Raw genomic sequence first — 23852 nt, 5'->3', positions numbered from 1 at the left:
TACCAAAAATGTCTGCAGCATTGAAGGTCCCCAAGAACACAGTAGCCTCCATCATTCTTAAATGGAAGAATTTTGGGAACACCAATACTCTTCCTATAGCTGGCCAAACTGGGTAATCGGGAGAGAAGGGCCTTGATCAGGGAGGTGACCGAGAACCCGATGGTCACTCTGACAGAGCTCCAGAGTTCCTCTGTGGAGATGGGAGAACCTTCCAGAAGGACAACCATCTCTGCAGGACTCCACCAATCAGGACTTTATGGTGGAGTGGCCAGGCGGAAGCATAAAAAAGGCATCTGAAGGACTCTGACCATGAGAAACTAGATTCTCTGGTCTGATGAAACCAAGATTGAGCTCTTTGGCCTGATTACCAAGCGTCTGGAGGAAACTTGGCACCATCCCTACGGTTGAAGCGTGGTGGCAGCATCATGCTGTGGGTATGTTTTTCAGTGGCAGGGACTGGGAGACTAGTCAGGATTGTAGAAAGATGAATGGAGCAAAGTACAGAAATCCTTGATGAAAACCTGCTCTGCTCAGGACCTCGGACTGGGGTGAAGGTTCACCTTCCAACAAGACAACGACCCTAAGCACACAGCCAAGACATAGCAGGAGTGGCTTCTGGACAAGTCTGAATGTCTTTGTGACCCAGCCAGAGCCCGGACTTCAACCCGATTTAAACATCTCTGGAGAGACCTGAAAATAGCTGTGCTGCCACACTCCCCATCCAACCTGACAGAGCTTGAGAGGATCTGCAGAGAAGAATGGGAGAAACTCCCCAAATACAGATATGTCAAGCTTGTAGTGTCATGCCCAAAACGACTCAAGGCTGTATTCGCTACCAAAAGTTCTTCAGACCTTTTACTCAGTACTTAGTTGAATACTTATGTAAATGTGGTATTTCTGTTTTTGTATTTATTTTGCTAAATAAAAATATTTTTGCTTTGTCATTGTGGGGTATTGTGTGTAGATTGAGGTGAAAAAAACAATTGACGTAACAGGCTGTAACGTAACAAAATGTGGAAAAGGTCAAAGGCTTGAATACATTCCGAATGCACTGTAGCTATAATTAGTTCTGCATGCAAACATTTCAACATATATTTCCAAACAAGATGCAGGTGGTAAAAAGGACCCCGCTTTTCACCTAAATACATATTTTATGTGTGATACAAAAGTAAATTCTCTGAAAATAGTGGTTACCAGTGGCGGTGGCGGCACAGATCTTGTTCAGTTCACTCAAGTGTGTTGTGTTGCTAGTCATATCGCAATATTCCATTTAAAAAAATTGTTCATATCTTGCAGCCCTACTAACATCGGATTTTTGTTTTTGCCAAAAGAAACATTTCTCATACTTTTTATTTCTCTGTCCAGCACTTATGTGAGTGCCAGTTTGATGACAATGTCAAGTTCAAGACTGCAATTAACGAGGAGGATCCTGACAAGATGCGGCTCCACCCCATTGGCAAGGACAAAGATGGCCGAATGTACTGGTTCCAACTTGACCAGGATAACAATGTGAGGGTCTATGTGGAGGAGCAGGACGACCTGGATGGGTCCTCCTGGAAGTGCATTGTCAGGTACTATGGAACTTTGGGGGGGGGGGGCTTTAGGGGATGAAAGAGGCATACTGTTGTACTGCAGAGCATAAATGTCAAGTCTTGTATTCCATGTGGATTATAGATTACTTGGTTCATATGTAATTTTACCACAAGATTTCTGAGAATGTCTGTCTGCTAAACTGGAAAAATTGAATTACCCATCTCTATGTAGAGACAGAAACAGCTTGGCTGAGATCCTGGCACAGCTGAAGACTCAAATCGACCCAGCACTGTTGACAAAGAAAGAAGGAGGGGAGGAAGATGAGAACAAGAAGACTGGCGGAGAAGGTAAGGTTATATGGCTTGTTATGTCTAATGTCATATGTCATCTGTTTTTTTGCTGTTTACTCAGACATATTTATGACATTGCATGAGTTCAGTCATTTGCCTTGGATCTATTTTATCCTATTTTATCCATGTATTTCCCTGACAGATGCAGTTATAAATGTTGTACTTGTATTTTCTATTTATAATACCTTTGTGCATTAGGGGAAATTAAAAAGACAGAGGAGACCTCAGGGGATGAAGAGGACAAACTCTCCAAGGATACAGCTTCTTTAGTGTCTCCAAAAACAGAGAATACAGAAAGAAAATCCCCAAAAGAGGAATCAAAGCTGGACGAATCGGATGCCAAATCCCCATCGAATGGCCTCAAAGACAACCAAGTCGAGTCAGAGTCAACAAGACAATCCGAGAAGCCAATGGTGGATGACAAGGCCACCATTAACACCCAGGCCATCAAAGAAGAGCTGATGGAGGTGTCAGAATCCAAGGAGAGCACAGCCACAAGTGCTACAGAGCCTCTTGCGGAGAAACATTGTGTGACGCCACAGACTGAGGAAGCCAAGAGGAAGACTGCAGAAGAACTCCAAAGGGTGATGAAGAATGACCAGCAGGCCAAAATCCCCTTGAAAAAGAGAGAGATGAAACTTAGTGAAGATTTTGATAATAGTAGTGGCAGTGGCAGTAGAATCATTGTGCGTAACCCATCTGTTGCTCCTGTCAAAGAAGGTCCTAAAGTTGAGGAGACCAGTAAAGAGGTCTCTGTTGCCCTGGTGGGGACGATGGAGACGAAAAGTGATCAAGTGAATGGTGATGCTCAGCCTGTCACAGAAAAAAGTGTCAAGGGAATGAGAGAATCTCCTAAAGAGTTGGGAATACAGAGAGAATCTGCTGATGGCAAAGAACCGCAAACAAAAGCTGTTGCTAAGGAAGAATGTGAAGCAGCAGAAGCTAGTGAAAAAGTGAAAACAAATCTGTCCCTGGACATGGACAAAAAGGAAGGGCAGATGGCAAGCAATGCTGAGGAGCCCACGGAGGTGGCCATGGCCGATGAAACTAACCTACAGAAAACTGTCCCAAAAACAGAGAAGGAAAGCACTGAAGCACTGAAAAAATCATCCCTAAAAGAGGCTAAATCTTCATCCCCTCTGACAAAGCCATTGACTTCATCTAAGGATGCAACAAGCACACCGGAAAAGTCCTCTGATCTTAAAGAGGAACAAAAAGTCAAGGTATCCAAGTGGGATGTGAAAGTGCGTCGTACAGAACACAAGACATCCACATCAATAGAAACAGATAAAACCCCTTCGTCTAGTAAGTCACAGAAACCAGATGAAACTAAAGGAACAGATTCATCCGTTGCATTTCAAGAGGTAAATGTGTCTGCCTTTAAGGAAACAGTTGTCCCTAAAGACAGTTGTCCCCTTTCTGTCGTGAAAGAGATGGAAAAAACATCCATCATAAAAGCCACAGAAACGTTGTCGAACCCTAAAAACCCAGAAACATCCGTCATCACGAAACAAACCGAGAGACCTGATCCCATTACAGATAAACCAGAAAGCTCAAAACGCCCTGAGTCGCCAGCAGTCATAAAAAATGCAGAGAATCCATCTAACAAAGAGAGCGCAGAGAAATGTGATGGTTCTAACAATATCAAAACATCTTCTGTCATTAAAAAGCCAGAGATTTCAGAAAAGAGTAAAGATGCCAAGAACCTGGCAAGCTCTAAAGAGACCAATACGTCCTCATTACTTAAAAAGGCAGACAAACCAGTTCCCAATAAAGAAGCAGAGAAACTGGAGAGCACTAAAGAGACTAATAAATCGTGGGTCATTAAAATGACAGTGAAACCAGAGGCATCTAAACATACAGAGAAATGTGATACCCCTAAAGACATTATGTCAGCTCTCACCAAGGAGAAACCTGCTGTCAGTGCTGTAAGCACAAATACAAATGTTGCCCCTGAGGTGAAGAAAAAAAACATCCCGGAGAAAGACTCTAAGAAAACAGCCATCTGTAAAGATGAGACGAGAGCTGTTGCAGCAGTGACTGAGACACAATCTGGCCCTAAAGACGTGGAGATGGCAGACATCTTTGAGAAATCAAACCAATCCCAATTGGAAGGACCCAAAAAGGTAGAGAAATTGGGTATCCCTAAAGACACGTTGAAATCGACAATACCTAAATACGCAGAGAAATCTGCTAAACTGGCTACGCCTAAAGAAGCTGAGAAATTGGCTAGGCCTAAGGACGCTGAGAAATTGGCTAGGCCTAAGGACGCTGAGAAATTGGCTAGGCCTAAGGACGCTGAGAAATTGGCTAGGCCTAAGGACGCTGAGAAATTGGCTAGGCCTAAGGACGCGGAGAAATTGGCTAGGCCTAAGGACGCGGAGAAATTGGCTAGGCCTAAGGACGCGGAGAAATTGGCTAGGCCTAAGGACGCGGAGAAATTGGCTAGGCCTAAGGACGCGGAGAAATTGGCTAGGCCTAAGGACGCTGAGAAATTGGCTGCGCCTAAAGAAGCTGAGAAATTGGCTGCGCCTAAAGAAGCTGAGAAATTGGCTACGCCTAAGGACACGGAGAAATTGGCTGCGCCTAAGGACGAGGAGAAATTGGCTGCGCCTAAGGACGCGGAGAAATTGGCTGCGCCTAAGGACGCGGAGAAATTGGCTGCGCCTAAGGACGCGGAGAAATTGGCTGCGCCTAAGGACGCGGAGAAATTGGCTGCGCCTAAGGACGCGGAGAAATTGGCTACGCCTAAGGACGCAGAGAAATTGGCTACGCCTAAGGACGCAGAGAAATTGGCTACGCCTAAAGAAGCTGAGAAATTGCCTAAATCGGCTATTTCTGAAAATGCTGGGAAATCTGCTACCCCTAAAGACACTGAGAAATTGGCTACCCCTACAGACGCTGAGAATTCAGCTAAATCGGCGAGACCTATCCCTGAAGATGCGGAGATATTGGCTACTCCTGAAGAAGCGAAATCGGTTAACACTAAAGACACTGAGAAATCGGCTACCCTTAACACAGAGACTGCTTCTAAAAATATTGAAGATTTCACAATCTGCGAAGGACAGAATCCAGATGCCTCTAAAGAAGCGGAGAAACTGGCAGACATAATGCCAGCTGCAGCAAAAGGAGAGAAACATGTCGCCTTTGAGGATTCTAAGCAATTACCTTCTCTCAAAGAGTCTGTCCCAGTGGGGAGGAAACAGGAAGAGCCTATGGAAATAAGTTTGGAAAAGTCAACAGATGACAATGTAATTATTAGGGGACATGCCGATAAAGGCTGGACAAAGAAGTCTGTTAAAAGTGGAGAGAATTCTGAGAGCGAGCCTATCAAAGACTCAAACCGCATGGACTGTAATGCACCATCAGAAAAACAGGCTACCAGCAAGAAGGCATCATCTCTCACTGATGCTGAAGGTGAGACAGACAAAAGCCAGGTCAAAGTAATCAAGGAAGATGCCACAACACAGGGATGCCCTAAAGAGGATGAGAAGGAAGATGATCAGGCTAAGAAAAACGACCAAAAGGAGGATGATGGTGCTGAGAAAGATAACTCAACTGCAGCAGAGAAACTGGGTGAGGCAAAAGCAAGTAACGGGTCTGAGAATAAAGAGGATGAAAAAAAGGATGCAGGAACAACATCAGAGATTCAAGAGGAGGGGATTCGCCTGAAAATACGGGGAATTACTCATCGAAGGAGAGCTGAGCTCCAGAGAACGGAGAGGGACTCGGGGTCCGATACTGGTGAGACTGGGAGATCCCTGAGGAGGTCACCCAGGATTTGCAGGCCAACCGCTAAGGGGGTGGAGTTCCAGGACAGGAGGCTGGAGAAAAAAGAGACCACGCCCCCTGAGGAGGAGGACGACGAGGAGGAGGAAACTGTTCAGAGGAAACCGAGAGAAAAGCTTGATCAAGATGGACAGTCCAAATCTAAGGTAAGTTCTTTCAGTAACTGCAGATATTTCTACATTAATATTACAGTTGGACTGTGAAGGCATGTTTTTGGATCAACAGTGTCTTTTAAATCAGGGATCCACAGTGTCAGCCTTCAGTAACTTATGTGTATGCTGTGCTACATTAGCCTCATGAAATCCAAAAATGAGGTGAGGTCTTCATTTGTTTTCAGGGGCGACGGAGGAGAAAGACCCGGTGGTCCAACACTCGAACACGACGGCGCAAAAAGAATGGTTCTGGTGATGAAAGCGAATCAAGCGAAGAAGAGAGTGAGGAGGATGACAGTGATGAGAGCTTTAAGGTGGAGAAGGGCAAGAGGAGGTGGAGGAACCGGAACAGAGAAAGGCACAGCGACGACTCTGACACCTCGTCGGATGATGACCTCCCTCCTAACGAAGACCCCTGCAAACACTGCGGCCTCCCCAACCATCCCGAGCTGGTGGGTCCTCATTGAAAAGCATTTAATTGAAATGGAATTGACCCCAACCCTGGTGGGCTGTAATCATGGTTATACTAGGCTGTATCACTGTCTCATAGGACGGCGCACAATTGGCCCAAGCGCCGCCCGAGTTTGACCGGTGTAGGCCATCATTGTATATAAGAATTTCTTCTGAACTGATTTGCCTAGTTAAATGAAGGTTGAATAAATGTTTTTATTTAAAAATATACTATATTCATAATATTTGTCTCCACTGACAGATAAGACTACCATATAATGTGTTCCAGCTAATCCCCCTCCGTGTTTCCACCACAGATCTTGCTATGTGACTCGTGTGACAGTGGCTACCACACAGCCTGCCTCAGACCCCCTCTCATGATCATCCCAGATGGGGAGTGGTTCTGTCCACCCTGCCAACATGTAAGTAACATCCAGATGCTAAACAATCGGTACTCACACTACAGTTTGGATGCTAGCCACATCACTATGATTTGAACTAATGGCTTGTTTATACACTCCCCTACATACTTATTGTATTTGACAGTGAAGCTAATACTTTTAATTTGACTCTACTCCAGCCTTTTGGATTTGAGATCAAATTTTTTATGAGGCGACAGTACAGAATGTCACCTTTTATTTGAGGGTATTTTCATACATGCAGTCAGGTCCATAATTACTGGCACCCTTGACAAATATGAGCAAGAAAATACTGTACAGTGCCTTGCGAAAGTATTCGGCCCCCTTGAACTTTGCGACCTTTTGCCACATTTCAGGATTCAAACAAAGATATAAAACTGTGTTTTTTTGTGAAGAATCAACAACAAGTGGGACACAATCATGAAGTGGAACGGCATTTATTGGATATTTCAAACTTTTTTAACAAATCAAAAACTGAAAAATTGGGCGTGCAAAATTAAAATAAATAATACAAATACTGCCCTACAGTATATTGTATGCTCCCAAAAATTGGGAGAGATGAGTTTATTTTTTACCAAATAATAAATAATTACTAATCTCAGATGGCACCCCTGTTTTCAATACTCTAGCACTCCCCTTGTGAAGATAACGACACAGCCCTTTTCTGAGATTGTCATGTCACTTTTATTGTAAATAAGAATAAAATAGATTTCTGAACATTTCTACATTAATGTGGATGCTACCATGATTACGGATAATCATTACATTTACATTTACATTTAAGTCATTTAGCAGACGCTCTTATCCAGAGCGACTTACAAATTGGTGAATTCACCTTCTGACATCCAGTGGAACAGCCACTTTACAATAGTGCATCTAAATCATTAAGGGGGGGGTGGTGAGAAGGATTACTTATCCTATCCTAGGTATTCCTTGAAGAGGTGGGGTTTCAGGTGTCTCTGGAAGGTGGTGATTGACTCCGCTGTCCTGGCGTCGTTAGGGAGTTTGTTCCACCATTGGGGGGCCAGAGCAGCGAACAGTTTTGACTGGGCTGAGCGGGAACTGTACTTCCTCAATGGTAGGGAGGCGAGCAGGCCAGAGGTGGATGAACGCAGTGCCCTTGCTTGGGTGTAGGGCCTGATCAGAGCCTGGAGGTACTGCGGTGCCGTTCCCCTCACAGCTCCGTAGGCAAGCACCATGGTCTTGTAGCGGATGCGAGCTTCAACTGGAAGCCAGTGGAGAGAGCGGAGGAGCGGGGTGACGTGAGAGAACTTGGGAAGGTTGAACACCAGACGGGCTGCGGCGTTCTGGATGAGTTGTAGGGGTTTAATGGCACAGGCAGGGAGCCCAGCCAGCAGCGAGTTGCAGTAATCCAGACGGGAGATGACAAGTGCCTGGATTAGGACCTGCGCCGCTTCCTGTGTGAGGCAGGGTCGTACTCTGCGGATGTTGTAGAGCATGAACCTACAGGAACGGGCCACCGCCATGATGTTGGTTGAGAACGACAGGGTGTTGTCCAGGATCACGCCAAGGTTCTTAGCGCTCTGGGAGGAGGACACAATGGAGTTGTCAACCGTGATGGCGAGATCATGGAACGGGCAGTCCTTCCCCGGGAGGAAGAGCAGCTCCGTCTTGCCGAGGTTCAGCTTGAGGTGGTGATCCGTCATCCACACTGATATGTCTGCCAGACATGCAGAGATGCGATTCGCCACCTGGTCATCAGGAGGGGGAAAGGAGAAGATTAATTGTGTGTCGTCTGCATAGCAATGATAGGAGAGACCATGTGAGGTTATGACAGAGCCAAGTGACTTGGTGTATAGCGAGAATAGGAGAGGGCCTAGAACAGAGCCCTGGGGGACACCAGTGGTGAGAGCGCGTGGCGAGGAGACAGATTCTAGGAGCGACCTGTCAGGTAGGACGCAATCCAAGCGTGGGCCGCGCCGGAGATGCCCAACTCGGAGAGGGTGGAGAGGAGGATCTGATGGTTCACAGTATCGAAGGCAGCCGATAGGTCTAGAAGGATGAGAGCAGAGGAGAGAGAGTTAGCTTTAGCAGTGCGGAGCGCCTCCGTGATACAGAGAAGAGCAGTCTCAGTTGAATGACTAGTCTTGAAACCTGACTGATTTGGATCAAGAAGGTCATTCTGAGAGAGATAGCGGGAGAGCTGGCCAAGGACGGCACGTTCAAGAGTTTTGGAGAGAAAAGAAAGAAGGGATACTGGTCTGTAGTTGTTGACATCGGAGGGATCGAGTGTAGGTTTCTTCAGAAGGGGTGCAACTCTCGCTCTCTTGAAGACGGAAGGGACGTAGCCAGCGGTCAGGGATGAGTTGATGAGCGAGGTGAGGTAAGGGAGAAGGTCCCCGGAAATGGTCTGGAGGAGAGAGGAGGGGATAGGGTCGAGCGGGCAGGTTGTTGGGCGGCCGGCCGTCACAAGAAGCGAGATTTCATCTGGAGAGAGAGGGGAGAAAGAGGTCAGAGCACAGGGTAGGGCAGTGTGAGCAGAACCAGCGGTGTCGTTTGACTTAGCAAACGAGATCGGATGTCGTCGACCTTCTTTTCAAAATGGTTGACGAAGTCATCTGCAGAGAGGGAGGAGGGGGGGAGGGGGAGGAGGATTCAGGAGGGAGGAGAAGGTGGCAAAGAGCTTCCTAGGGTTAGAGGCAGATGCTTGGAATTTAGAGTGGTAGAAAGTGGCTTTAGCAGCAGAGACAGAGGAGGAAAATGTAGAGAGGAGGGAGTGAAAGGATGCCAGGTCCGCAGGGAGGCGAGTTTTCCTCCATTTCCGCTCGGCTGCCCGGAGCTCTGTTCTGTGAGCTCGCAATGAGTCATCGAGCCACGGAGCGGGAGGGGAGGACCGAGCCGGCCTGGAGGATAGGGGACATAGAGAGTAAAAGGATGCAGAAAGGGAAGAGAGGAGGGTTGAGGAGGCAGAGTCAGGAGAAAGGTTGGAGAAGGTATGAGCAGAGGGAAGAGATGATAGGATGGAAGAGGAGAGAGTAGCGGGGGAGAGAGAGCGAAGGTTGGGACGGCGCGATACCATCCGAGTAGGGGCAGTGTGGGAAGTGTTGGATGAGAGCGAGAGGGAAAAGGATACAAGGTAGTGGTCGGAGACTTGGAGGGGAGTTGCAGTGAGGTTAGTGGAAGAACAGCATCTAGTAAAGATGAGGTCGAGCGTATTGCCTGCCTTGTGAGTAGGGGGGGAAGGTGAGAGGGTGAGGTCAAAAGAGGAGAGGAGTGGAAAGAAGGAGGCAGAGAGGAATGAGTCAAAGGTAGACGTGGGAAGGTTAAAGTCGCCCAGGACTGTGAGAGGTGAGCCGTCCTCAGGAAAGGAGCTTATCAAGGCATCAAGCTCATTGATGAACTCTCCGAGGGAACCTGGAGGGCGATAAATGATAAGAATGTTAAGCTTGAAAGGGCTGGTAACTGTGACAGCATGGAATTCAAAGGAGGCGATAGATAGATGGGTAAGGGGAGAGAGAGAGAATGACCACTTGGGAGAGATGAGGATCCCGGTGCCACCACCCCATCATGAATTAATCGCGAATAATGATGAATGAGAACGTTACAGATGCACAAAGATCAGGGCCCCAAAACATGCTAACCTCTCACCATTACCAATAGTGAATAATGATGAGTGACAAAGTTAGAGGCATAAATATCATACCCCTAAAAAATGCTCACGTTATTGGTAATGGTGAAGGCTGAAGGCTCTGTATGTATGAAAATAAACTCAAATTAAAGGTGGCATTCTGTACTGTCGCTTCTAAAACACAAAATGCTGGAGTATAGAGCCAAATTTAAATCCACTGTCCAAATAAATATGTAGGGAAGTGTGTGGTGTTCTGTCATTCTTACCCATCTCCTGGTGACCCCCTGTAGAAGCTACTCTGTGACAAGCTTGAGGAGCAGCTTGCTAATCTCGATGCTGCCCTGAAAAAGAGGGATCGCGCTGAGCGAAGGTGAGAACCTCTGAACCATGACCCTTGGTGTAAAACAGCAAATGACAACAGGAAGATAAATACATTGAATCGACAATAGAATAGGTACAATCACCCTGATCTGTGTATCGATCTCAAACATTTAATGGAGCTTACATTGCTTGACATTTCTTGTTGTACAATGGCAGTGGGCCTCTGATAATAGAATAAACAAATAAAAATCATCATAAGTTGTTTTAAATAAAATTATTGTATTTTTTCCCTCCAGAAAAGAACGTTTGGTCTATGTTGGAATAAGTGTCGAAAACATCATCGCTCCCTCTGTAAGTAGCATTTGGTTGTTATGGTTACATACCATCATGAAAGTCATGCAGAATTCAGTGTGTGTGTTGGACGTCCTTGTAAAATGGTCTGTCACACTGTTCACTGCCCAGCCTAGACTGATGGCTTCCTATAGTGTACTGACACGGTGCCTACTCACTGTTCACTGCCCAGCCTAGACTGATTGCTTCCTATAGTGTACTGACACGGTGCCTCCTCACTGCCCAGCCTAGACTGATTGCTTCCTATAGTGTACTGACACGGTGCCTCCTCACTGCCCAGCCTAGACTGATTGCTTCCTATAGTGTACTGACACGGTGCCTCCTCACTGTTCACTGCCCAGCCTAGACTGATTGCTTCCTATAGTGTACTGACACGGTGCCTACTCACTGTTCACTGCCCAGCCTAGACTGACTGCTTCCTATAGTGTACTGACACGGTGCCTACTCACTGTTCACTGCCCAGCCTAGACTGATTGCTTCCTATAGTGTACTGACACGGTGCCTACTCACTGTTCACTGCCCAGCCTAGACTGATTGCTTCCTATAGTGTACTGACACGGTGCCTACTCACTGTTCACTGCCCAGCCTAGACTGACTGCTTCCTATAGTGTACTGACACAGTGCCTACTCACTGGCCAGCCTAGACTGATGGCTTCCTATAGTTTACTGACACGGTGCCTACTCACTGTTCACTGCCCAGCCTAGACTGATTGCTTCCTATAGTGTACTGACACGGTGCCTACTCACTGTTCACTGCCCAGCCTAGACTGATTGCTTCCTATAGTGTACTGACACAGTGCCTACTCACTGTTCACTGCCCAGCCTAGACTGATTGCTTCCTATAGTGTACTGACACAGTGCCTACTCACTGCCCAGCCTGGACTGATTGCTTCCTATAGTGTACTGACACGGTGCCTACTCACTGTTCACTGCCCAGCCTAGACTGATTGCTTCCTATAGTGTACTGACACGGTGCCTACTCACTGTTCACTGCCCAGCCTAGACTGATTGCTTCCTATAGTGTACTGACACGGTGCCTACTCTCATTTCAGTTGGAGGTAGAGGAAGAAAAGGAGGAAGAAAAGGAGGAAGTTAAGAAGGAGAAGAAGGAGAAGAAAGAGAAAAGCAAGAGCTGGGGTCGAAGGTCAACAAGGGCAAAGAAAAGCATAAGTTACAGGTATGAAGTCTACTAAACTCAGGGTTATTAGAAAAGTCTGTGGTGTGTGTATGGTTGGTCTTTATTGTTTCAGTATGGTAGCTGTTAAATCCCTGAATAATTTCAACATCTTGTTTGCAGGTTTGATGAATTTGATGAGGCTATCGAGGAGGCAATTGAAGAAGACATCAGAGAGGCTGATGGTGGAGGTACAGACATTATGGAATCTGGCAACAAAGTCAGAGAATTATGAATTTAATTCAATGTCCCTTCGTTTTGTTCTGAAATGACTTCTGGCTGCAGCATTTCACCTGTGTTCCCCCCTGGTAATTGTGCATTGTTCAAGCTTTAAGAAGGGTTATGAAGAGTCAAGTCTGAGGCTGCGTTTCATTTTAGATCTGTCAAGGAGCGTGAACGAGGGCAAAGGAGGGAACGTCTACCCTGAATGAAACACAGCCTGAGAGCCTTTCTAACTCATGTCGCCTGCAAACAATCTTTCATTCTTTAGTCTTAAGACATTGGGGGGGCTAAGCTGACATTTGGAATTGTTTTAAGATGCTCATACTATGTATAATTGAGCTATTTTGAATTTTAGGACCCCTTTAGGTATAAAAAAATACACTACTGTTCAAAAGTGTGGGGTCACTTGTTTTTGAAAGAAAATATATTTTTTTGTCATTTAAAACAACAAAATTGTTCTGAGATACAGTGTAGACATTGTTAATGTTGTAAATAACTATTGTAGCTGGAAACGACTGATTTGTAATGGAATATCTACATAGGCGTACAGAGGCCCATTATCAGCAACCGTTACTCTGGATGGAATAGCTTTTTATTTGAACACATTAGGCACAAAACTACCTTCACACTTCCATTCTTTAAAACAACTGTACCGGATATGTTGACATGTGTAGGAGTCGTAGAGCAAAACAAAGAACACCATCGTGTTCATGAGTCTCTCCTTTCCATAGAATAGTTTCGGGATGTCTCATGGTCTGACAAACACCTCTCTAGCTCTGCTACCTTTCACCCAGATGCGGAAGTACGATCTCTTAAACTGACAGATTTTGATGGGAATTCTTTTGTTATGTAACTTTGATTGATGCACCAGTTTGTCAATTGACTCTAGGAGGTTAATGTGTGCCTGTTGGATTGTCTAAATGTTGACGTATGCTGCCCTCTACAGGAGCTGGTCGGGGCAAGGACATGGCCAACATCACAGGCCATAGCAGAGGGAAGGACATGTCCACCATCCTGGCAGCAGGCGAGGTTGGTGAGGGCAAGGAGAATGGACGCCCGCCACGGCCCAACGCCGGCCAGCGCAGGAAGAAGCGCCGGCGTCTCAACGACCTGGACAGCGACAGCACTGTGGAGGAGGAGGAGAGCGAGGACGAGTTCCGTCTCAGTGACAGGTAGGTGGGTGGGGTGCATAGGTCAGGACAAGGACGACAGGATTGTGTTCATAAGGCACCAAATGGAAGACGACAGACTGAAACACGGAGTGACTACGTTGACTTTTTAAAAATGTTTTCTGTTGGGTGCCATAATGAACGCAACCCAAGGTACCACTTTATTGACAGCTATTACAGCCAGAAAGGTGTGACACAAAGGGGTGTTTAAAATAATAATCATCATTTTCTTCCCTCCCCCTGCACACTTTTATGCGTAGTACGGAGGAAGAGGAGTTTGTGGCGTCAGACAAGAGCGACGCAGAGAGCGAAGCGGCAGTCGACTCTAACGACGACAGTGACTTCGGCAGCACGCGACGCAGAACTGCCAGGACAAGGAGGCCGGCCAAATGTCAAAGGAGCACTCGGCCGCGAAGGCGCCGCAGAGCAAGAGGGTACTCGGACGATGAAGAGGAGGAGACGAGTGATGAAGATGAGGACGAAATTAGTACGTTGGTGTCGTCAATTCCTCTTTGTTGTTTGTGAAAGGTGGTCTTTTCCTGAGACAAGTTCCAGGACATCTGTTTTATGCCACAACCCAAAATCCTTTGTGGCGCTTATATTTTACACTCATTTGTGGTTTAGGCCTTCGTTACAGTGGTTAGACAGCTGCTTGGGTGGGACATGGATCCATCTTGATATTATAAAAATCTTATGGTCTGAAAACATATGACATTAAGTATTGATTTTGTAATTGTCCTTTTAAAGACCAATCGGTATGTGTTGGCGGCCCTGTGTTGACTGGCTCTCTCTCTTTGCTGACCTTTTTCACTAGTGTCAGAGGGTTCCAGCGAGTTCAGCGACAGCGACCTGGACTGTAGCCAACGCCGATCCCGCCGTAGTCATACAAAGAGGCAGGTCAACTACTGCGAGTCGTCCGGCGACTCCGATGGCTCAAAGGCCGGCACCAACCGGGACAAAGTCAAACCGCGGAGGCGCCTCGCCAGCTCCGACAGCGAAGGTCAGCCAGACTTTTTTTCTAGACACGCACTCTTTGCCTCACTGCCACTGCTATTAGCGTATGTTTTCTGTAGTGTGTCTAAGTCATATGAATTAGATTCTTAAGCAAGTCCTCACTTATTTTAACTGATATATGGTTTTCCCTGACGTCCACCGTTTCATGCTCTTTCAGCAAGCTCCTCCAGAGGCTCGGACGACTGCAAGAGGGAGAGGACTAGGTTGAAGAGGAGGGCTGACTCGTCTGAGGAAGAGTCCCAGCAGCGCCGCAGACGCCTCTCGCTGAAACGGAGGCGAGCCTCCGAGGAGGACGATGACGATTCCGATGAATCATCGGAGGGAGAGCGTCCGGTCCGCAAGCGTGTGAACCGCATCGACTCGGATGACTCTGACCAGGAGGAGGAGAAGGAAGAAACAAAGGAAGAGGAGGAAGGGGGGGTGCTGGGGAAGGGAGCCAGCCCATTGGACTACAACCTGGTGGAACTGCACCCCCCTACCAACGGACAGAGTCCCATCAAGGCCCTGGAGGGCCTGGCTCACATTGGGCCCCAAAAACCTGGAGCCACAGCCGTCACCATAGCGCCCAACGGACTGGAGTTGGCGCCACAGGACGATGATGAAGATGACCTGCTGGGGGTCACAGACCTTGTGGACTTTGTCTGCAATAGTGATGTGTTGTAAAACAATGTTGTACGTTTGTTCATTTCTGTAGTATTGTATTTTTTTTTATATTATGTTTTTTTCTCCACTGAAGTCGTCCACCGTTTATTCCTGTCCTCTCCTCTTGTGTTTTCTTGTTTGTTGTTTTTTTTTTTTCAATTCATCCTCCTTGTCCCCTCCTCAGTGTGGCCCCATCCATCCATATGAACTGGATGCCTTACGGGGAGAAGTTAATTCTCTTCACTCTTCGCACCTGTTGGATTGTACTGTCATTGAGAGCACTAACTCTAAAGGTTGTTTTGTGGTACGTGAATTAGCTTTGTCTCTGTACTCCGTCACCGATGGACATGCGGATCAGAACCAACTTCCAGGGTTACCTACTCAGGGGTATGTCCACTGCCCCACATGACCCCACCATACAAAGAATCCATCTCTCAACTTCATGGTTTTGTTCATTAGGCCCCAAATGGAAGAAAGCAGACAGACACTGGGAAGGACTAACTAGACTTGTCCAATAAACACTCATTTTTGTTTTCTGTTGTGTGACTTAATGAACACGACCCATGAAAAGGTGTTCTCTTGAGAAGCTCCTCGGTGTTCCTGTCTGGGAAAGAGGATGCCTTATTGTAGGATTTAATGGCGCTCAACAGAAAAGGAATGGCGGGGTGAACAGAAAATAACAGAAAAGGAATGGAGGGGTGAACAGAAAATAACAGAAAAGGAATGGCTCAACAGCGACAAAAGTCGGGAGAATGGCTGACCGAATTATTTTTTTATTGGTAAGCCATTCTCGTAGATTTGTATTGTTTAGTCTATACCTCTTGTAAGATTTCTAAATTTGTATATGAGAATAGAAGATGGCAGAGGTAAGGGGTCAAACTGCTTCCATTTACAACTTAAATTTACGTTCGTTTTGTGGATCAGCTGCTGGAAACCAATCATTGTTTTTATCCCCCACTCTTTTCCCCAAACATTTAATATCAATGTCTTTCACTTTTTTTGATATTTGAATTCTACATTTTAATCCTCAAACAATTTATTTATTTAAATTCTATTGGTCAGTTGTTTGACTAAACCCTTAAACAGGTTTCCCACCCACCTTAAGACCATATACAACAAGCATTGGATGAAAAGCATGAGCGCAACAGCGTTTCCCTTGAGAAAACCGGACACAGAACCATCATGCTAGAAACAGCTTTTTTTTAATATACAGATTGGGTGACCAGAACCCACAACCATTCCCTTTCTTGTAATTACAAATTCCAAAAGAGTATTTGTCACAGATTTGTTCAATTGTTTTTACCCAAAGTATTGTAACGTTCTACTGTCACGTAGAGTTGAAGTTGGAAGTTTACATACACTAACAGGCTGATTACACCGCTCGTGTCGCGTGCGCTGCAAAATATATTTAGAAATCTGTTTTTCAATTATTGCACCCACACTGCTTGCTCGCGCCAACAGATCGCACTGCAAGTCCTACCTCTCCCATCTCATTGGTTTATATAAGCAGGTACCCACGTGGGATCTCCTAATTGGTTATACCCACGTAGGTAACTGACTGACAAACGAGGTCTGTGTCGTTAATGCATCTGATTTATGAAAGTTGCCAATCGCAATATAACATCAATAGAAGGATTCGCCTGGAAGGAGGAGAGCTGACTAGAAATGATTCGGTTGACTGTTTTACTTGTGGATTAATTGGAGGAGTTGAGGACCTTGTGCATTTCAGGTAAAATAACTATGTTTATATCCCAGGACAAATTAGCTAGCAACAGCAAGTTAGCTAAATAGGACAAATTAGCTAGCAAATGCAAGCTAGCTAGCTAAATTGACATGAATGTTTAATGCTTTTCGACCTGTCTCCAAATTAATGTAATTGGTTCAGAGTTTGTTTTGATATTTTAACCTGCGTGTCGTGATAACATTTGGTGTGGGTGTACAAAATACATTTACGCACGATGGGGCACGCGCACAGCCGGTTTGGGTTCCGTGAGTCATTAAAACTCATTTTTCAACCACTCCACACATTTTTTGTTAACAAACTATAGTTTTGGCAAGTCGGTTAGGACATCTACTTTGTGCATGACAAGTAATTTTTCCAACAATTGTTTACAGACAGATTATTTAACTTATAATTCAGTGGGTCAGAAGTTTACATACACTAAGTTGGCTGTGCCTTTAAACAGCTTGGAAAATTCCAGAAAACGATGACATGGCTTTAGAAGCTTCTGATAGGCTAATTGACGACATTTGAGTCAATTGGAGGCGTACCTGTGGATGTATTTCAAGGCCTACCTTCAAACTCAGTGCCTCTTTGCTTGATATCATGGGAAAATCAAAAGAAATCAGCCAAGACCTCAAGAAAATGTGTAGACCTCCACAAGTCTGGTTCATCCTTGAGAGCAATTTCCAAACACCTGAAGGTACCACGTTCAACTGTGCAAACAATAGTACACAAGTATGAACACCATGGGACCACGCAGCTGTCATACCGCTCATATTTATGTGGATATATTGAAGCAACATCTCAAGACATCAGTCAGAAAGTTGAAGTTTGGTTGCAAATGGGTCTTCCAAATGGACAATTACCTCAAGCATACTTCCAAAGTTGAGGCAAAATGGCTTAAGGACAACAATGTCAAGGTATTGGAGTGGCCATCACAAAGCCCTGACATCAAGCCTATAAAAAAAATTGTGGGCAGAAATGAAAAGGTTGTGTGTGTGTGTGAGCAAGGAGGCCTACCAACCTGACTCAGTTACACCAGCTCCGTCAGGAGGAGTGGGCCAACATTCACCTAACTTATTGTGGGAAGCTTGTGGAAGGCTACCTGAAACGTTTGACCAAAGTTAAACCATTTAAAGGCAATGCTACCAAATACTAATTGAGTGTATGTAAACTTCTGACCCACTGGGAATGTGATGAAATAAATAAAAGCTGAAACAAATCTCTCTCTACTATTATTCTGACATTTCACATTCTTAAAATAAAGTGGTGATCCAAATTGACTTAAGACAAGGAATGTTTACTAGGATTAAATGTCAGGAATTGTGAAACTGAGTTTAAATGTATTTGGCAAAGGGTATGTAAAACTTCCAACTTCAACTGTATATCCTGTTTGTTTGTTTTTAATCAAATGTTTTCATGAAGTGGTATTGACTGTTTAATTAATTCATTATTGATACGAAACAATATCAAGGCAGCTCCTCAGTGCATCATGCCAAATTACAGGTGTCATTTAGTCAACATTCAAATCTGTTCACCACCACCTTTACAAGACTTTCCTTTTTCAATAAAAGTTTGTATATAATGTGACCAACTAGAGTAGACCAAACCTGGTCTTCTCACATCTGTGTGCGCATGCACCTGTTTCTAAAAACCCTAGTTTAGTTTTTGTATACTGTATACATATATAAATATTATTTTAAAGTGTGTGCTGCCAACACTATAAATGGGTTAAATGCCCATGTTTTAGACAAATGTTTTAATATGCTAATATTTAAAGGGATTTGTTATGTGTGAAATCACTGAGTATTTACAGAAAACTCTGCCTATATTTTCTTTGTCCATCAAATCATGAGACTTTAGTATAACCATGTCAGCATTTTAACCATTATCTTGCGTTGCATTTTTGTTTTTCTTTCTATATCAAACCCTCCTTCACGTGTATTGTTTTCCTCCCTAGCAAACCATCAAGTGGCATAATGTTTCCTATGTACCTTCTAGTCAATACTGTGTGTAGGTTCAAAACCTGGAAACTAGATGTACTTACTGATTACTACCTGTCGTTGTTCATCAGACTATTTTGAAGTAATTTTTTTTGTCTTTCTTCCCTGGTCTTTTCGTAACCCTATGCCACCACCAGTGTGCAGTGTTGATTGTAGAGAACACTACGCTTGCTCTAGTCTCCCCTCTACATCTTACTGAATCAACTAAATAAACCCTCTCTGATCTCAGAAAGCCTACCCTTTTGTCTGTTCTGAAATATGAGCTCATTTTGGTTTTAAGGTTACATTTTGAGGTCCGTGTTAAAATCACTGACTTTCTGGGCCCGTATAGGAGTGCTGTCCATATCTTATTCATTATTATCTACAAGGTAAAACTGATCCTATATTAGCACTACTATTCTGAGACTGAATACAGGCCCTCGCCTCAAATCAAGAGGATTATGAATTAAAGGCATGCTGGATTGATCTTTGTTTGGAAAATGGTCTAGAAAAACCGCAGTAGGAACTAAATTGACGTGTCTGTGTGTGTAGTTTTTTTTACTGTAATAGGCCTAGATATTTAGAGGCATTTTTTTTATCATTGAACTAACAATTTGGCCATTTTTTTACAATTCTGTCTCTTTATAATTGTTTTCCTTGTAGAGGAGTTGTGATATTGGCACAACTGTTTCGTAATGAATTAATCGGAGACCTGGCATGTTTTGTTGGATATAATTTTGTTATGTGCAGACCTATGCGCCGACCGCCCTACGGATTTGCAAGGTTTAGTAACCACAGACCTCTAAATTCCTTTGCTCAGCAGTGTTCATTGAGTCCTGCTACTGGACAGGAGAGCATAAACCAACCATTGGAGGCATGGACAATACCTGGGAGGACTGCTGGGTTGTGTTCAGTAGGCACAAAATGGAAGAAACTGTGGTGAATTGGGGAGATACGAACTAAGCTTGTCCAATAAGAACAGTCAGAATCCTAGGAAAAAAATCCAATTAAGAAATTAGGCCTATTTTGTAAATTTGTGTTTTGTAAAATAGTTTTGGCATGTGTTCTTCACTGATGGTAAACTCATCTTATTATTTTTGGTTGATCACAATGTTTGATACAGTTTGAAGTAAAGGATGATTTCCAAGGCAAAATGCTATTTCTGTGCTGCCTGCAATGCACTCAACTAACATGGTAATATTGACTACAGTTACCACAAGATTAGTTGGACTGGCAGTTAAATTGTGGGAATTTGACAAAAAAATGACTAGGGTTGGTTTACCATTGTTTTGGGATGAAGAAATGTACGATTTCTGATATGAAGTTTCTTAGCTGTATGCATGAGTTTGACATAGTTAGTGGGCATTTTTTAAATCAATGGTAGAAAGACAGTAGTTGGGAGGGGCAGTGTCAGTCAGCCACTACAGGCTCTCCTCTGCCTGGGGGTTGGTGCCAATGATTCAAAAGTGTTTGTTCATTATTGTCTATTACGGGTAGATATGGAGGACTGAGGATGCCACTGCAGGTCCTGTGTATGAATATAAGCCCCTCGAGTGGTTGTTTTCTGTTCCTCTTCAAGACCTTTTTGTTAACTGTCCTGTATTTTCTTTCATGAATAAGATCTTGTACATTTGTCATAATAAAAAGGTTTTTACCTGGTATGGTAGGCATACTTGTTTTCTGTCGGTGAAAGGGAGAGGAAATATTGTTCAAATAAATGTGAAATTATTAGCTTTGACTAATGCGGGCGTATCCACATAAACCTGTAGAAAAAGTGGTGAGGCATGTCCTTAAAGATGCATTCATGGAAGTTTAATTGCTTTTGTTTTTTCAGAAATGTTGACTCGTGGTTTATGGTTTATTTACATGTTATATATTGATATCTTAAATCATATTCAGTCTCTTTTTTTCAAATGGGTGTGGAGATGTGTGCCCCTTTCTATCAAATGTCTGTCAAGTACTTTTTATGTCTATTTAGGGGATCCTTTTCAGCTCAAGAGCACCCCTAGTTGTAAATGTTCAGTATAGTTTTTTTATAACCCACCAATTGCAGTGCTCAGAGGATAAATGGGATGCCCCATCCTGGTAACCTCAATTTGGCTACACTCTGTCAACAGCAGAAACTGTTTTGGAAGGTAAGGCGAGGTAGGACTAGAAGGCTGTGTTAAAGCCGAGTTCACATTGGCAGTTTGAAGTAACTCAAATCCTATTTATTTGAATCTGTTCTTTTTCCTGCAGCCTGAACAGCCAAAAAGTGCATGGAATCTGATATTTCTCGTCACATTTCAAACCACCTACAAATCTGATTCCTGGCCATGTGACTTGTCTGTATGGTCAAATATGATACATTTGCCACCAGTTTTAGATTGTTTACAAACAAATTAGTGAATGTGCTCAGTGTTGCCATGTTCGCTGTTTTCCTGAAAATTAGGCTACTTTGAAAGCTACACCGCGGCAGCCATGGCATTTGTCTTAAATATTTATTTCACTGTGAGGCAGGCTGTTGCTGAGTGAGTGGTGGGAAGGGCGGGAGGGCTGTGTATGGGGGGTGATACATGCCAGAATTAAGCCTAGGCAACCGTACCACCGCGTGGCTGTCGTCTACCATTGAACACCTGACTGACATGACACCAAAGCCTTACTAACGTCTGCGTGTAACTAACATGTCATACTAACGTTTGCGTGTTAGTTTATATTAATTAAATCGCAACCATAAATGTTAGAAACGTACCGTTTTTCTCCGTGCAAGACAACATTCCGAAGTAGCCACCTTGAGCTATAGTGTAGCCTAAGGCTTGTGTATTTCCTGTTATCGCTAATTGCAGTGAAAATATGTCCAGTCTAATAGGTAATCTGTCTTTCCCTTAACACCTCATGGTATGGTATCTTATCTCGCTGTACACAGATCTAAATGTTGTTAGCCAATCACAGACTGTTTCCAGTAGCCTACACCAGACAACCAATAAGAGTTGTGTCCATGGCTTTCAGTGTCTGTGCTATTCGGAATCCTTGATGTCCCTACCTCAAGTATAAATATAAAATGGTTAAGTTTACTGTTAAGGGTTATAGTGTAGGGTTCAGGGTAGTGACATCCCAAGGAATCAGGATAGCAGTGACTGTTCATAGAGTGAGGGACGGGCACGGTATTTGAGAGCTTGGCGGCGACACAGACATTTATTTGTTTGTTTTTTTACAAGCGGCAGACACAATTTTCGAGAGTGTGAGTGTGAGAAACTATGAAAATAATTACCAAGATGTCCTTGATCCGATTGAGAAGTAAGTAGGCTATATTTAAGTTGTGATATCATTAGGAAGTATTTAGGCCTGCTGTGTGATAAGGCAAATTTGGTTTATTTGAAAATAATTACTTTTTGTTGAATGTTTTTTTTAAATTTAACTAGGCAAGTCAGTTAAGAGAAATTTCGTAACTTAATTCTACACCAGCCAAACCCAGACGACACTGGGACAATTGTGCGCCACCCTATGGGACTCCCAATCATGGCCGGATACAGCCTTGATTCGAACCAGGGTGCCTGTAGTGACACCTCTAGCACTGAGATGCAGTGCCTTAGACAACTTCGCCACTCATAAAGCATGTAGGCAATATTATTTACTGTGTCGATAGGGGAGTAGGCTAGTTTACAATAATGTAATTTGATGTGCTTGTATTTCTTTCATAGATTAATTATATTGTAAATGAAAATATACACGTGGTACTATAGGATATATATATATATTTTACATTGCAATAGACTACCCCTACATGCCATTGTGTGCTGGATTTATGGGTTTATTTTTCCACTGTCACTAGTCCTTCACATTAAAACTGAATTGATGCATAACTACTTTTCACTGAAGAAGGGAACGAGGTACGACGTGCAACTTCGATCGAAGAGCTTAACGACGTGCAACTTCGATCGAAGAGCTTAACAACGTGCCTGACAAGACCAATGAAATCATAACGGTATCCTAATATAGTGTGGATACAGGAGTAGCCTATTCTACAATAATGTAACAATGTGCTAGTATTATTTATCTAATTGATGAATGAAATTGTAAATGTGGATGGGTACGCTACTTCATTCAATGAATACTGAATGTCTTGCTATCTCCGGGAGTATGTTAACACTTCTTACGGCTGAGATCCCGTTAACCGGATCGATATGACAACAGCCAGTGAAAGTGCAGGGCGCCAAATTCAAACAACTGAAATCTCAATTAAAATTCCTCAAACATACAAGTATGTTACACTTGTTGTTAATCCCACCACAGTGTCCGATTTCAAAAAGGCTTTACGACGAAAGCACACCATCTGATTATGTTAGGTCAGTACCTAATCACAGAAAAGCACAACCATTTTTCCAGACAAAGAGAGGTGTCACAAAAAACAGAAATATAGGTAAAATTAATCACTAACCTTAGATGATCTTCATCAGATGACACTCATAGGGCTTCATGTTACATAATACCAGTATGTTTTGTTCGATAAAGTTCATATTTATATCCAAAAATCTCAGTTTACATTGGCGCTTTACGTTCAGTAATGTTTTGCTTCAAAACATCCAGTGATTTTGCAGAGAGCCACATCAATTTACAGAAATACTCATAATAAACATTGAGAAAAGATACAAGTGTAATGCATGGAACTTTAGATAAATTTCTCCTTAATGCAACCGCTGTCAGATTTCAAAAAAGCTTTACCAAAAAAGCACACCATGCTATAATCGTGAGTAGAGTTTAGAGACCAAAACAACCCAAACAGATATCTGACATGTTGTGGAGTCAACAGAATTCTGAAATAGCATTATAAATATTCACTTACCTTTGATCTTCATCAGAATGCACTCCCAGGAATCCCAGTTCCACAATAAATGTTTGTTTTGTTCAATAGTCCATCATTTATATCCAAATACCTCCTTTTTGTTCGCACCTTTTTAGTTCACAAATCCAAATACACGACGTGCAGGCCAGA

The 23852-nt window shown here is 43.8% G+C and overlaps 1 protein-coding gene across 1 annotated transcript in view; it reads left to right on the top strand.

Annotated features, from left to right (window-relative positions):
* The window catches only part of rsf1b.1 (remodeling and spacing factor 1b, tandem duplicate 1), a 37765-nt gene extending 22057 nt beyond the window's left edge, over positions 1-15708 (top strand). The window contains exons 4-16 of the mRNA XM_064978961.1: positions 1366-1571; positions 1765-1880; positions 2082-5818; positions 6010-6276; positions 6592-6696; positions 10573-10652; positions 10900-10954; positions 12007-12131; positions 12252-12319; positions 13297-13522; positions 13780-14006; positions 14334-14519; positions 14691-15708. Coding sequence (XP_064835033.1) covers positions 1366-1571; positions 1765-1880; positions 2082-5818; positions 6010-6276; positions 6592-6696; positions 10573-10652; positions 10900-10954; positions 12007-12131; positions 12252-12319; positions 13297-13522; positions 13780-14006; positions 14334-14519; positions 14691-15196 — 5904 coding nt within the window. The 3' untranslated portion in view covers positions 15197-15708. The remainder of the gene's footprint in view (positions 1-1365; positions 1572-1764; positions 1881-2081; positions 5819-6009; positions 6277-6591; positions 6697-10572; positions 10653-10899; positions 10955-12006; positions 12132-12251; positions 12320-13296; positions 13523-13779; positions 14007-14333; positions 14520-14690) is intronic.
* Positions 15709-23852: the final 8144 nt, after the last annotated feature.

The sequence above is a fragment of the Oncorhynchus masou genome, chromosome 11 (assembly GCF_036934945.1).
Source record: "Oncorhynchus masou masou isolate Uvic2021 chromosome 11, UVic_Omas_1.1, whole genome shotgun sequence".
NCBI classification, from domain to species: Eukaryota; Metazoa; Chordata; class Actinopteri; order Salmoniformes; family Salmonidae; genus Oncorhynchus; species Oncorhynchus masou.
This window is presented reverse-complemented; position numbering and strand designations above follow the sequence as displayed.